Raw genomic sequence first — 15,953 nt, 5'->3', positions numbered from 1 at the left:
TTTTTTATTCTTTATGACTATATAATGTCATGATTGTCCTCCCGATCTCTTTGTATTACATGTATAATTACCAATGTTATATATATTAATCTGTATTAATTTGAAATTAATGATTGAAAAAGAAAGAAAGAGAGAATAGGCTACAAGGCAACTGGGAAAATGGGATTGATGGATATGTTCTGAGAGCCAGAATAGACTCAGTAGGCTGAATGGTCTCCTTCCATGTTGTAAGAAAAGAAATATGAAAAAACAACAGCAGTCTTATTAACTAGTAGTCTTGTTGGACTAATTGTGTTCCGAGCAAGAAAGGAGTCCCACCTGAAGTGTAACTGCTCAGTTCCATATTCCTAGCTTCTATTTCACTATGTATCATAGAATATAGAACAGTACAGCACAGGAACAGGCCCTTCGTCCCATGTCTATGCTAACCATGATGCCAATTTAAACTGCCTCTTAAACATTGCTATTGTATCTGTTTCCACCACCTCCCTGGCAGCAAGTCCCAGGCACCTACTACTTTCCGTGTAAAAAGACTTGCCTTGTAAATCTCCTTTAAACTTTCCCCCTCTTGCCTTAATGCTTTGCTGTCTGGTATTTTACATTTCCATCCTGGGAAAAAGACTCTGACTATCTACCCTATCTATGCCTCTTATGCTTTTATATACTTTGATCAGGTCACCCCCTCAGCCTCCAATGCTGCAGAGAAAATTGTCCAACCTCTCCTTATAGCTAATATTCTCAAATCCAGGCAACATCCCGGTGAACCTCCTCTGCACCCTCTACAGAGCCTCCACATCCTTCCTGTAATGTGATGACCAGAATTGCACATGATTCTCCAAATGTGGCCTGACCAAAGTTTAATATAGCTGCAATATGACTTCCCAACTTCTTAACTCAATACCCTGACTGATGAAGGCAAGTATGCAGTATGCCTTCTTTACCACCCTATCTTGTTGTGTTGCTACTTCCAGGGAGCTATGGACTTGCACCACAAGATCCCTCTGTACATCCTAATGGTGCTGCCTTTTGCCTTTTAAATTTGACCTCCCAAAGTGCAACACCTCACACTTTCTGGATTAAATTGCATCTGCCATTTCTCTGCCCACATTTCTAACTGGTGAATCTTGCTGAATCCTTTGACAACCTTCCTCACTATCCACAACCCCACCAATTTTTGAGTCACCTGCAAACTTATTAATCAGCTCACCTACATTTTCAATCAAATCTTTTATGTACATCACAAACAACAGAGGTTCAAGCCCTATCCTTGTGGACCACCACTGGTCACAGACCTCCAGTCAGAATGACACTCCTCCACCACTACCCTCTTTTCTATTGCCAAGCCAATTTTGAATCCAATCAACTAAGTCTCAATGGATACCAGTGCCTTAATCTTCTGGATCAGCTGACCATGAAGGACCCTGTCGAAAGCTAAAGTCCATGTATACTACCTCCACTGTCCTATCCTCATCAGCTTTGTCACCTTCTCAGAAAACACAATTGTTTGTAAGACATGACCTCCCCTGCACAAAGCCATGCTGACTATCTCAAATAAGTCGATGCTTTTTCAGATGCAAGTAAATCCTATCCCTAAGAATCTTCTCCAATAATTTTCCTACCACTAATGCAAGGCTCATAATTTCCTGCTTTGTCTTTACTGCCCTGCTTAAACAGAGGAACAACACTGGCTATTCTCCTGGGACCACGCCTGTGACTAAAGAGGATACAGAGATACAAATCTGTCAAAGCCCCATCAACCCCCTCTGCCCCTCCCAAAAACCTGGGATAAATCCCATCAGGCCCTGGTGACTTATGCACCTGAATGCTCTTCAAGAGACCCAACACTCCTCCTTCTTGATATCAAGATCCCCTAGAATATCATCAAAACCCTCCCTGATCTCCCCATCCTCCATGTTTTTTCTCCTTGGTGAATACTGATGCACTTGTTTAGTACCTCCCCCATTTCCTCTGGCTCCAGGCATAAATCCCCTCCTTTAACCTTGAGTGGTCCTACCCTCTGTCTCGTTACCCCTTTGTTTTTAATATATGTGTAAGAAGCCTTATGATTCTCTTTAATCCTAGTTGCCAGGACATCTTGTGGCCCCTTTTAGCCCTCCTAATTCCCTATTTAAGTTCTCTCCTGCTTCTGTTAAATTCCTCAAAGGTCCTGTCCTATTTCAGCTTCCTAAACCTTACGTAAGCTTCAATAATAACTGTTCCCAATCTACTCTGCCCAATTCCAACCTAGTACTATTGTAATTAGCCTTTCCCCAGTTTAGAACTTCTCCCCGAGTTCCAGTCTTGTCCTCATCCATAACTACCACAGGATCTGAAGACTGTCACTTGAACTAACCTACATTGCATCTCAATTGTTCCACTATTTCTCCCGTTCTTTTCTCAAGTACAGAGGTGGATTTTTTTTTGTTGTTGACTTGAAAGGCCAGATGGAAATTCAATTTAATGTCTCAGCTGAAAGATGGCACCTCCTCAGTCCTGCACCAGAGTGTCAGCCTGGATTATGTGCTCAAGCCTGTGACATTGTTGAAATTAACCCAGTCCACACCACTACTTAAGTTTAATATTTTGTGGAGCCTTCTAAATATCTCCATTCCAAATGGCACAATGATCATAGAATCAAAGAAGAAAATGAACTTGGGCCATTATAGATATTTGGATCTGCATTTAAAGTATAAAAGCACAATTATTTATAAAGTACTGCATACATTGCCCTGCTGATGAAATCAGTAACATGACAAAATCAATAGCCTCAATAAAGCAATGAATGCTATGAAATTAAAACAACATTTACCGTTTGAACATAGAAGTTCGAAGTTGAATTGTGAATTGGACCCAAATTTTGTTTGTGGTAGTGTAACAGAGAAAGATAAAATAACTCAAATTTAACAGAAAGAGGCTTCATTAATTGTAAGAAACTCCACTCACCTGAGGCCTGGGGCATTGGATGACAGAATTGTTAATCCATTTGGCCGTGGCTTCAACCTTCCCATTAAATATACACTTCAGACTGGAATTCTGTAAAACATTGCAATATGAAACTTCTTTGAAAATACTTCATTAATAGTGCAATTCTGAATGTTCCGCGACATTTTCTTTAGCACATTTGGTCCAGTCCTGACTCTAATAAGACCCCCATTGAACTGATTTTGGTGGGATCAGAATTTCCAGAGGTGCCCACTTTTGTCATAGAGTTGTACAGGCCCATCTCATCCCTGCCAACCAAGATGTCCATCTGAGCTAGTCTCATTTGCCTGCATTTGGGCCATATCCCTCTAAACCTGTCATATCCATACACCTGCCCAAATGTATTTTAAACATTGTAATTGTACCACAGCTTCCTGTGGAAGTTTGTTCCATATACCCATCACCATATACCCATCACCCTCTGTGTGAAAAAGTTGCCCCTCTGGTCCCTTTTAAATCAATTTAAACTTATGCCTTCTAGTTTTAGACTCCCCTCCCCTGAGTAAAAGACTGTGACTATCCACCTTATCTATGGCTGTCATGATTTTATACACCTCTGTGAGGTCAGCCCCCAGCCTCCTATGCTCCTAGAAAAATGTCCCAGATTATCCAGCCTCTCCTGATAACTCAAACCTTCCAGTCCTGGTAACATCCTTGTAAATCTTTTCTGCACCCTTTCCGGCTTAATGACATCCTTCCTATAGCAGGGAAACCAGAACTGAGCACAATACTCCAAGTGTGGTCTCACCAATGACTTGTACAGTTGTAATATGATGCCCCAACTCTTGTTCTCAATGCCCTGACTGATGAAGGCAAGCATGCCAAACATCTTCTTCACCATCCTGTCTACTTGTGTCTCCACTTTCAGGGAACTTTGTACCTGTACCCCTAGATTTCTCTGTTCAACAACACTGTCCAGGGTTCTACCACTGACTGTATAAATCCTGCCCTGGTTTAACTTATCATAATGCAACACCTCACACTTGTCCAAGTAAAATTCCATTTGCCATTCCTTGGCCCACTTCCCCAGTTGATCTGGATGCTGTGGTACTCTTAGATAATCTTCTTCATTCTCCACTACACTACCAATTTTGGTGTCATCTGCAAACTCAATATTCATGTTAACAACATTGTCACCCAAATCGTTAATGTCGATGACAAACAACAGTGGATCCAGCACCAGTCCCTATGGCACACCATTGGTGACAGGGATCCAATCTGAATAACAACTCTCCACTACCACCCTCTGACTCCTTCCACCAAGCCAATTTTGTATGCAGTTGGCTAGCTCACCCTGGATCCCATGTGATCTAACCTTCTAGACTAGCCTACCGTGTGGGACTTTGTCAAATGCCTTGCTAAAGTCCATACCCTCATCAATCCTCTTTGTCACCTGAAACATAGAATATAGCACAATACAGCACAGGAACAGGTCCTTTGGCCCACAATGTTGTGCTGAACCAATTACATTACCAATAAAATACCCAACTAAACTAATCCCTTCTGCCTACAAAATGTCCATATCCTACCATTTCCCTCATATTCATGTGCCTATCTAAAAACTTCTTGAATGCCCCTATCGTATTTGCATCCACCACCATCCCAGGCAGCACATTCCAGGCACCCACCACTCTGTATAAAAAAACTTGCCCCACATGTCTCCTTTGAACTTACCCCCATCACCTTAAATTCATGCCCTCTGATATTAGACATTTCAATCTTGGGGAAAAGGAACTGGCTGTCTACTCTATCTATGCCTCTCATAATCTTATAAACCTCTATCAGATCTCCCCTCAGCCTCCACCGCTCCAGAGAGAACAACCAAAGTTTATCCAACCTATCCTCACAGCACATGTCCTCTAATCCAGGCAGTATCTTGGCAAACCTCTTCTTCACCCTTTCCAAAGCCTTGACATCCTTCCTATAATGGGGCAACCAGAACTGAATACAATACTCCAGATCCTGCCTAACTAAAGTTTTTTAAAGCTGCAGCATAACTTCCTGACTCTTGAACTCAATGCCTCAACTAATAAAGGCAATCATGCCAATATGCCTTCTTTACCACCCTATCAAGCTGTGTAGTCACTTTCAGGGAGCTATGAACTTGAACCCCAAGATCCCTCTGCTCATCAACACTATTAAGGGTCTTGCCATTAACAGTGTACTGTCTCTTTACATTTGATCTCCCCAGGTGCAACAATTAACATATGGCTGGGTTGAACTCCATCTGCCATTTCCCCACCCATGTCTGCAACTGATCTATATCCCACTGTGCCAGTCTTCTACGCTATTCACAACACTACTGATCTCCGTATCATCTGCAAATTTACTAACCCACCCATGTACATTTTCATCCAGGTCATTTATATACATCACAAACAAGCAGAGGTCCCAGTACGGATCCCTGAGGAACACCACTAGGTACAGACCTACAGCTAAAATAAGTCCCATCGACCACTACCCTCTGTCTTCTATGGGCAAGCCAATTCTGAATCCAAACAGCAAATTCACCGTTGATCACATGCATCTTAATCTTCTGGATGAGCCTCCCATGAGGGATCTTGTCAAATGTAGACAACATCCACAGTTCTACCTTCATCAATCACCCTTGTCACCTCGTCAAAAAACTCAATCAAGTTAGTAAGGCAAGACTTGTCCTGCACAAAGCCATGCTGACTGTCCCTAAATAGGCTATGGTTTTCCAAACGGTCATAAATCCTTTCCCTAAGAATCCTCTCCAGTAACTTCCCTACCACTGACATGAGACTCACCTGTCTGTAGTTACTTGGATTATCCCTGTTTCCCTTCTTGAATAATGGAACAACATTAGCTACTCGCCCGTCCTCTGGGACCTCGCCTGTAGCTAGAGAGGACACGAAGATATTGGTCAAGGCTCCAGCAATCTCATCTCTTGCCTCTCTCAATAACCTAGTATTTATCCCATCAGGCCCTGGGGACTTATCCACTTTAATGCCTTAGAGACCCAACACTACCTCCTCCTTTATCTCAAAATGCCCTAGCATATTAGCATGCTCCACACTTATCTCCCTATTCTCCATGTCCTTCTCCTTAATGAGTAGTTTGCATCAGTATTCACCCTCAACCTCCACTTCCAAGCGCTGTTACGGACTCAGTGAAAGTCCCTTTAAGATAGAGAGTGTGTGTATGTGTGTGTGGGGCGTGCTTACGTCAATAGAAGATAAAGGACGTAATGACGTGTTGAAAAAGTCAGAAGAAGAAGAAGAAGAGAGAGAGAGAGAGAAGGGAGAGAGACACCAGCCTGCTAGTGTTCTCTATCGATGGATGAGAAACAATAACTGTGTCTGCCACTGAAATCCATGTATGGAAGTTGGAAGTAATCCGGTGGAGTTCACTTTGTTGCTGACCTGTAGAAGGAAACAGGTATTTGTGTGGACGACCACAATTCGGATGCTTTTCGGGGTGAGGAAGTCACTACCGAGTAAACACTGGAGTGTCGTTTGGGTTCCATCGTGGAACATTTGGATTTCTTATGTACTCTCTCTCTGTTTTTCTACATCTACATCTTACCTTCAGACAACGGTGGTTGTTGAAGAAGCCCTTGCTCATGTTTCACCTTATGGCTTGCGGAACTGAACTTTAAGAACCATTCCGGAACTGGGAGTTTTGGACTTTGCCACACACACACACACGACGAGTTTAGTTTTGGGGTTAACATTTGAGGTTTAACATTTTTGAATTCTAACATACTAACATTTTTACTTTTATTTTATTATTATCATAAGTAGTGATTAATAAAATAGTTTTTAACACTGAATCATGCTCAGTGTGTTTCTTTTGTTGCTGGTTCGTGACAGCGCATGTTCCCTCCTTTATCCTTGAGTGGTCCTACCCTCTCACTAGTTATCCTCTTGCTCTTGATGTATGTATAGAATACCCTGGGATTCTTTTTAATCCTACTTGCCAAGGACTTTTCATGGCCCCTCCTGGCTTTCCTAATTCCCTTCTTGAGTTCCTTTCTGGCTTCTTTATAATCCTCAAGTGCTCGGTTTGATCCCAGCTTCCTAAACTTTACGTACTTTTCCTTTTTCCTCTCAACTAAATTGACCACCTCTCTCGACATCCAAGGTTCTCTTACCCGGCCATCCTTGTCCCTCCTTCTTATTGGAACATACTTGTCCTGTACTCTGTGCAGTTGGTCTTTAAACACCCTCCACATGTCAGGTGTAGACTTGCCCAAAAACAGCTGTTCCCAATTAATTCTCCCTGGTTCCTGCCTAATTATCTCATAATTTGCCCTGCTCCAATTTAATACTCTCCTGCAAGGTCCATACTTATCCTATCTATAGCTGTCTTAAAACTTAAGGAGTTGTGGTCACTGTTCCCTAACTGTTCTCCCACTGAAAGGTCAGTCACCTGGCCAGGCTTGTACCCAACACCAGCTCCAGTATGACCCCTGCTCTCATTGGACTATCTACATATTGATTTAAGAAACCCTCCTGTATGCACCTAATAAATGCTGCCCCATCTAAACCTCTTACACTAAGGAGGTCCCAGTTTATATTTGGGAAGTTGAAGTTCCCCACAACAGCAACCCTATTAGTTTTACACCTTTTCCTAATCTGCCTGCATACATGTTCCTCAATGTCCCAGTGGCTATTGGGGGCTCTGTAGTGATTGAACCTTTCCTATTTTTGAGTTCTACTCATATAGACACAGCGGACGAGCCCTTCCACTGAGTGCAGCTGGTAGTCCCTGATTAGTAGTGCAACTCCTCCCACCCCCACCGCCCCCACCAATCTTTTACCTCCTTATCTACTATAAAACATTGAAACCCTGGAACGTTATGCACCCATTCCTGTCCCTCTCTCAACCAAATCTCTTATGGCCATAACATCATAGTTCCATGTACTGATCCATGCTCTAAGTTCATCACCCTTACCCACAATACTTCTAGTATTCAAATACACACACTTACAGATGACCCTCACATCTAACTTCCTCTCAATCCCTCCACTTTCTGACCTGGTGCGCTGATTCCCATCCCCCTGCTAAACTAGTTTAAACCCTCCCAAGTAGCACTAGTGAACCTCCCAGCCAGGGTATTGGTTCCCCTCCAGTTGAAGTGCAACCCATCCTTCTTGTACAGGTCATCCCTGCCCCAGAAGAGGTTCCAATCATCGAAGAACCTGAAACCCTGCTCCAGTTCCTCAGTCACTCATTCATCTGTTCTACCATCCTATTCCTGCCCTGACTAGCACATGGCACCGGGAGTAATCCACAGATTACTACCTTGGAGGTCCTGCTCTCCAGCCTCTTTCCTAACTCCCTATACTCACTGCGCAGGACCTCTTCCCTCTTTCTACCTGTGTCATTGGTGCCAACGTGCATCACGACCTCTGGCTGTTCATCCTCCCCCTTGAGAATATTCTGCTGTTGCTTTGAGACATCCTTGGCCCTGGTACCTGGGAGGCAACAAACCATCCTGGAGCCTTATTCATGGCCACCGAATCTCCTGTCTGTCCCCCAAACTTTCAAGTCTCCTATCACTATTGCTTTGCCTGACTTTACCCTTCCCTGCTGAGCTGCAGAACCGGCCACATTGCCACTGACCTGGCTGCTGCTGCTGTGCCCTGATAGGTCATCCCCCCCAGCAGTATCCAAAGGGTATACTTGTTGCTCAGGGATACGGCCACAGGGGAACCCTGCACTGACTGCTTACTCCCCTTACTTCTCCTGGTGGTCACCCATCTATCTGAAGCCTGTACCCTGGGTGTGACCACCTGAGTAAAAGTCTCATCTATGAGGTTTTCAGCTTTCTGGATGGTCCTGAGTACATCCAACTCCATTTCCATTTTCTTGACCTGGTCAGTCAGGATCTACAGCTGGGTGCACTTCCTGCGGATGTAGTCATCAGGGAGACTGTGAGGTTCCCTGACATCCCACATCTTACAGGAGGAGCATTCCACTGCCCTAACTCCATCCTGCCTGCACTGAATCAAGGACAAAGGATATACAAACAACAAAATAAAGACCTTACCCGTTCTTACCTGTGCTTTCTTACTGAAACCTTTTTTTATATAAAAGAGCTGCTCGCACTCCCCTCACCTAGGTTACTTGCTTAGCCTCTTCTCGCTGAAGCCTCTTTTTTTATATAATATATCTTTATTAGTCACGTGTACATCGAAACAGTGAAATGCATCTTTTTTGCGTAGTCTTCTGGGGGCAGCCCGCAAGTGTCGCCACACTTCCGGCACCAACATAGCAAGCCCACAACTTCCTAACCTGTACATCTTTGAAATGTGGAAGGAAACCGGAGCATCCAGAGGAAACCCACACAGACACGGGGAGAACATACAAACTCCTTACAGACAGCGGTGGGAATTGAACCCGGGTCACTGGAGCTGTAAAGCGTTACGCTAACCACTACACTGCTCCACTTAACCCTAGCTTCTTTTTATTGGCTGCTGCTGATTAGCTAATTAGCCAATTATTGCTAACAATATGCAAGAGTGCCTCTTTAAGCGTCCTGCTCACTGAAAAAGAACACCAAGCACAGAGACTCACCTCTTTTCAAAACTCCTGCCTCTCATTCCATGTTGCAGCTCCTGCTCACTGAAACCTCTTCAGAAATTTCAGTTAAATTTGTGAGACACTATTTCCCATGCACAAAGGCATGTTGATTCTCCCTTAACAGTTTTTGCCTTTCCAAATGCTAGTAGATCCTGTACCTCAGAATCCCCTCCAGTAACCTTCCCACCATCTATGTTAGGCTCACTGGCCTATGGTTCCCTGGCTTGACCTTGCAGTCCTTCTTAAATAACGGCACAACATTAGCCATCCTCCAGTCTTCCAGTACCTCACCCATGGCTAAAGATGATGCAAATATCTCTACCAAGGCCCCCGCAATTTCTTCCCTAACTTTACACTGCCAGCACCTCCTCTGTTGTAATGTGTTCCAATACATCACTATTCAATTCCTCAGCTTCCATGGCCACTCCACAGCAAATACAGATGAGAAATATTCATCTAACAGCTTGACCCTCTCCTGTGGCTCCACACATGGACGTCCACATTGATCCTCAAGGGGAGTTATGCTTTCCCCAGTTACCCTTTAGCTCTTACTATTGTTGTAGAATCTATTAGGATTGTCCTTTACCTTATCTACCAAAGCTATCTCATGTCCTTTTATTGTCCTCCCAATTTCCCTCTTGCTGGGGTCATTTGCTCATTTCCACTCTGCTTCCTCAGTATCTGGTTCCTGAGTTATATTATAACTCAAATTATCTTCAGACCCTTGTTACCTCAAATTGAGGCCAACAGATTGCAGTACCATGTGTCTTATAAACCTAGATTTATTATAGAATCAGAACATGAGGAAGCCATTTGGCTATCAATATGCCAGCTACTTCTAAAGAGCAGTCCAATCTCACATTCATCCCTTCACCCCATTCTTTCCTCAAAGCCCTGAAATATTACCTTTCATTCTATTATTTATGCAATTACCTTTGGAAGGCTCCTACTGTATATATTAACTACCCCATCAGGCAGTGAGTGCTATGTGGTGGTCACTCCTACCATTACTGACCATGGGCAGAAGCATCTAAGTTTTTTCCCTCATGATGGTCCTCTCACCACCTCTACAAGCACACTCTGTAGCTGTACCCTTCAAGATTTGTCTAGCTCTGTTAATGGTGATGCTACTGAGCTACCCCTGGTGATCGACACTGAATTCCCCAATCACAGTACTTCTTGTGCCTTTGCTACATTCAATATTTCTCCCTAGTCATGTTCAACATTGAGCTGTATAGATTGATTAGCTGACAAGAAACAAGAGATGGTCATTTATGGAGGATTTTCCTGCCTGGATTTAAGCTGATGCTGCGGGTCTAGGGTCAGTTTTGAGGAGACCCAGGGACATACCTATAGTTACTTTGACACCATCTGGGATATCAGCAGAGAGGCACAATTCTGAGAGCATAACTATGTCAAGGTATTGCTTGACTAGTATATGGGACAGGTTTCCTCATTTTGGTGAAAGTCTGCAGATGTACATGAAGTGGGTCAACTCAGCTAGATGAATCTTTGTTTTTGTTGAGTCCATTAATGAGATCAATGTCAGCTGCCCTATTTTTATTATACATTGTAGTAGCAATTTGATACAACCAGATGGCTTTAGGATCAGCTGTGTATGCCTGGAGTCACATCTAAGCCAGACTAGATAAGGATGACAGATTTTCCTCCCTAAGATCATTACTGAATCAAATGGATTTTTATAACAATCTTGTTTCATGGGAACCATTTCTTCTACTATATTTTTATTTTAAATTTGTTTAATTAGAGAATATAGAACAGTACAGCTTAGGAATGGGCTCTATACAAGGCAAATGAAATTAGTTCAGATTGGCATCATAGTCAGCACAAACATTAACAATATAACAACATAAATATGACAATATCACACTGTATTCCCTGCCGGTTCATGTCTGTCTAAATGCTTCTTAAACGTTGCTATCTTATCTATTTCTACCACTTCTCTTGGTGGCATGTTCCAGGCACCTACTCCCGTCTGTGTAGGAAAAAAATTCCCTCATAAATCTCCTTTAAACTTTCCCCCTCACCTCAAACCTATGCCCACTAGTATTTGTTATTTCTACCCTGAGAGAAAGACTCTGACCATCTACCCTATCTATCCCTCTTTAAATTTTGAATTCCCTTGATGCCAAATGGAGATCATTAGTCCTGGCTCTGGATTACTGGTCCAGTAATTTAACCACTGCATGAAATCCCATTGGCCCACTTTTTTGGGAGTCCAGGCCATCTAAAACAGACTTTAGGCCTTTAAGGCCTGCTAGTTCAGGTCCCAATGCTTGCTGCCTCTGAGCTTATGGGGCAATGGTCACACATGGTTACTGAAATTCTACTGCTAAATGTTTAATAATTGGGTTACAGAATTAACTGATCACATAGTTCCTTTCCATATACATTTGCTGCTGGATGGTACATTAGATTCCATTCCACCTCTTGTGGAATGATAATATTAATAAGTGTGAACTGCAAAGCATTTATTTTCCAAAGAGTGCGATAGTGAATAGTCCAGTGCACAAGATCACTATCAGACAAGCCCATCCAAATTCTTTTAACAGAATATTGGGTGAAGTATTTCTGCTAGAATAATGAACACTCAGCAAATTTAGAAAGCAGTCAGCTTCTAACTTGCATAAGGACAACCTCGTGAGGCAGATTTCATCCTTGTGCTCAAAAGCTAGAGGAACCAGCTTGCTGAAACAGGAAATGGGTTGTTAAATATTCATAACATCTGTGAGTATCAGGCACTTGTTTTGAAGTTCAGATGAAGGGTCTCAACCCAAAATGTCGACTGTCCATTTCCCTCCATAGATACTGCCTGACCCACTGAGTTTCTCCAGCTTTTTGTGGGCTGCACTTGTTTTGAAGTGCAACCTATACAATAAAGAAAGTACCAACCAATAATCTTTACATCTTCTTCTTATAAATTTAAGGATGATTACCCAGTATGTAAATGAGGTTTACAAATGTACATGGCCTGGTTTTGGGCAACTTGACAATTCTTTTGTCCATACGGCCTTTTCCCTATCAAGTACCTTAGCAAAGCAGATTTATGGACCACCGATGTATGTTTGAACCCTGTCACTGCAGCTGTGGAATTAAGTAAATCTGGAACAAAAAGCTGACACCCATAATGGTGAACATGAAACCTCTAGAAAGTCATAAGAACCCACCTAGTTCACTAATGTCACTGAGGGAAGAAAATTTGTCACCTTTTGCTTGTCTGACACCAAATAAACATTAGAAATGGAAAATAAATGTCAATTATACCTGTCCTGTGAGTGAATTAATTGAAGTGCTGTAGGACGTGTGATGTTGGCACTCCCGTTGTAAGCACCAAATTTCAGGATTTGAGCCCAGTATTGCAACACAATGCATGTCTGAGTCAGGATGGTGTGAAATTTGGAAGGGAACTTGAAGGGAGGGTTCCAATATGTAATGATTATTCAGATACACTCTCTACAGTTAAGAGCAACTACATGTCTGTTATCGAAAACAAAATATATTTTCCACTTAACCACCTTTATGTGTTGAAAATGTAGCAAGTTGTTTTGTGTTAGTGGCCCACACTCTGCTATCTTTTCTGGACTCTGGCTCGATTGCTTATCCAACCCTTTCTCATCTTTCCTTCCTCCATCACTGCGAACTATCAGCTGCTCCTACCCTTTCCCTTGCCCTGATGATGCTGCATCCTCTGATATCACCAACTCTCCTAATTCCAAACCCAATCCTCCACACACCATCCACACCCTCATTACTTGTCCTGCTACCTTTGCAGATCTCTCAGTCCCTCTACACTTCTCATTACCCTACAATTATAATATACATTCCATTGCTTTATTCGCCTTCCTCAATACCTCACATTGAGCTTGCGTTTACACAGTACCTTTCACAGCCTCAAAGACACCAGTCATTGTGGTGAAATCATTGTTGTAATGTGGGAATTGTAGAAACTTGTACACAGCAAGCTTCAACAAACAGTGCCAAGTTAAGTGAGCAGATAATCTGTTTTAATAAGCATTAACTAGGAGATAAATACCAGGAAGTACTCCCCTACTCTTCTTCCTAGTGACCTAGGAACCTTTATGCCCACTCAAGAAGCAAGGTGGACCCATGGTTTAACATCACATTTGAATACAAGCACCTTTTCTAGCTAAACTGCACTGGAATGCCAGCTTGGATTATGTCCTCAAGGCTCTGATATGGGACTTGAATCTGCTGACTCAGGGTTGACCATGACACCAATGAGCCACAGATGGTACCTAGACATCTTTCTTCCAGTCTATAGGCATCTCACAGCTCTTTCCTAAGTGAAATGTGGCTCAATCACAGTCGAAGTTTCAACCACTCACTTTAAGCAGTCTGTGACACCAATGACCTTTACCCTCTCAGAGATACAAGAGTGAAGTTCAAGCCTTACCTTAAGTATTTCAGCGTCTTTCAGGAAAATGTGAAGATCTGTGTTTGAAGTTTGTTTTGCATGAGTAATATGAGGGCAGGTCTAAAAAAACATAATCTTATTAATTTCATGTCTGTTCTCTGATATTGATATCAATATTGATATTGATAACATTGATGACTTACCTGATTTGTACTTTGTTCACAAGATGAAGAGCACTTATGTTCCACCGCACACCACTGACAGCCAGAATTAACACATTCAGAACATCTGGTGAACAAAGGGAGTAAAGGACCTTTTGTTAACGGCTGATCATTGCAGAGAAACACAGAAATCACAACACACCAACTCTCCACCTGACCCAGTCATCCCATGGCAGAGCATATAATGGGTGGCACAATGGCACGAATCAAAAAGCTGCAGTGCTAGAAATCTGCAACAAAAGACAGAAAATTCTGGAGATACTCAGCAGGTCAGGCCACATCTTTCAGCGCAGACATCGTGGTCTGAAGAGCCTGTTCCTGAGCTGTTCTGTGTTCTGTCTGCGGGAAGAGAAACAGAGTTAATGTTTCAGGTCGTAGACCCTTCATCAGAACTGAATAGGAGACAAAAGAAGCATGTAAAGCTGCAGGAAGAGTGAGGGAGTGTCTCTGATTGGGTGACCATGGGGATAAGCTGTAGACAAGGTTATCTGGTCATCGAGTGAATGGGAGCAGTTGAAGGGTAAGAACATAGACAAAAGAATGTGGGAATTCTGAAATGCAGAGTGGGAGGACAAGCCCAGCTGGACAGGCTGGGTATCTCCTCTATTCCCAGAGAGACAACAAAGGAAGGAAAAAATAGGAAGCTGAACTAATATTACAGATGCATGACTGATACAGACTGAGAAATCAAGTTGTCTGGAGTTGTATAATTCAATGCTGAGTCCTGAAGGCTGCAACATATCCAGACAGGGAAATGAGGTGCTGTTCCTCAACCTTGTGGGCCTCACTATAACACTGCAGGGTTGGGGGGGGGGGGGGTGGGCGGGTGGCACGCACAGACCAATAGGTCACAGTGGGAGCAAACAGCAAGCCGCTGGGGGAGCTCAGTGGGTCAGGCAGCATCTGTGGAGGCAAAGGGATAGCAGGTCCTGATGCAGGGTCTCGATCGGAAACATCGACTATCCCTTTGCTTCCACAAATGTTACTTCACCCACTGAGTTCTGCCAGCAGCTTGTTTTGTTGCTCCAGATTCCAGCATCTGCAGTCTCTTGTGTCTCCAGGTCAGAGAGGGAATGAGATGAAGAATTAAAGTTCAGGGTCCAAAAGAAACCTACAGACTGCCATGGCTATCTCAACTACTCTTTGTCCTATCTTGCATCCTGTAAGAACTCTTTTCCATTCTTCCAGTTCCTCTGTCTCCGTTGTATTTTCTCCAATGATGAGACTTTTCGTATAGGTGCCTCTGAAGCATCTCTTCTTTCTGAACCACAACTTCCCCTCTATCATTGTTAACAAACCTGCTGACTGCATCTCATCCATTTCCCATGATTCTGTTCTCACCCTCTCCCCTCCGGAACAGAAGGGGGATAGAGTTTCCCTGGTCCTCACCTTCCACCCCACTAGACTGCATTCAACAGATCATTTTCTGCAATTTGCACCACTTTCAAAGAGAATCTCCTCCCCTTTCTGCAGGGACCATTTGCTTCATGACTCCCTGCTCCACTCTTCTGTTCCCACCAACCACCTTCCTTCTTACGGCACTTTCCCTTACAACTGCAGGTGACACAACACTTGTCCTTTCACCTCTTCCCTTCCCTCCACCCAGGGACCCAAACAGTCTTTACAGGTGAAGCAGTGATTCACTTGCACTTCTTCCAACCTACTGTACTGCACTCAGTGTTCACAATGTGGTCTCCTCTACATTGGGGAAACCAAACACAGTTTGGATGAACACTTTGCAGAACACCTGCCTTCAATCCTCATAAGTGACTCTGGGCTTCCCATTGCCTGCCACTTTAATT

The 15,953-nt window shown here is 43.2% G+C and overlaps 1 protein-coding gene across 2 annotated transcripts in view; it reads right to left on the bottom strand.

Annotated features, from left to right (window-relative positions):
- plxnc1 (plexin C1) overlaps positions 1-15,953 on the bottom strand; it is a 144,885-nt gene that overhangs the window by 63,948 nt on the left and 64,984 nt on the right. For both annotated transcript variants that reach the window (XM_052034240.1, XM_052034241.1), the window contains exons 8-10: positions 14,134-14,218; positions 13,970-14,050; positions 2,944-3,033 (exon numbers count right to left, since the gene is read on the bottom strand). In XM_052034240.1, the coding sequence (XP_051890200.1) occupies positions 2,944-3,033; positions 13,970-14,050; positions 14,134-14,218 (256 nt within the window). The remainder of the gene's footprint in view (positions 1-2,943; positions 3,034-13,969; positions 14,051-14,133; positions 14,219-15,953) is intronic.

This window comes from Pristis pectinata, chromosome 19 (assembly GCF_009764475.1).
Source record: "Pristis pectinata isolate sPriPec2 chromosome 19, sPriPec2.1.pri, whole genome shotgun sequence".
NCBI lineage: Eukaryota > Metazoa > Chordata > Chondrichthyes > Rhinopristiformes > Pristidae > Pristis > Pristis pectinata.
Note: the sequence above shows the minus strand (reverse complement) of the source record. Positions and strands in the feature narration are given on the sequence as shown.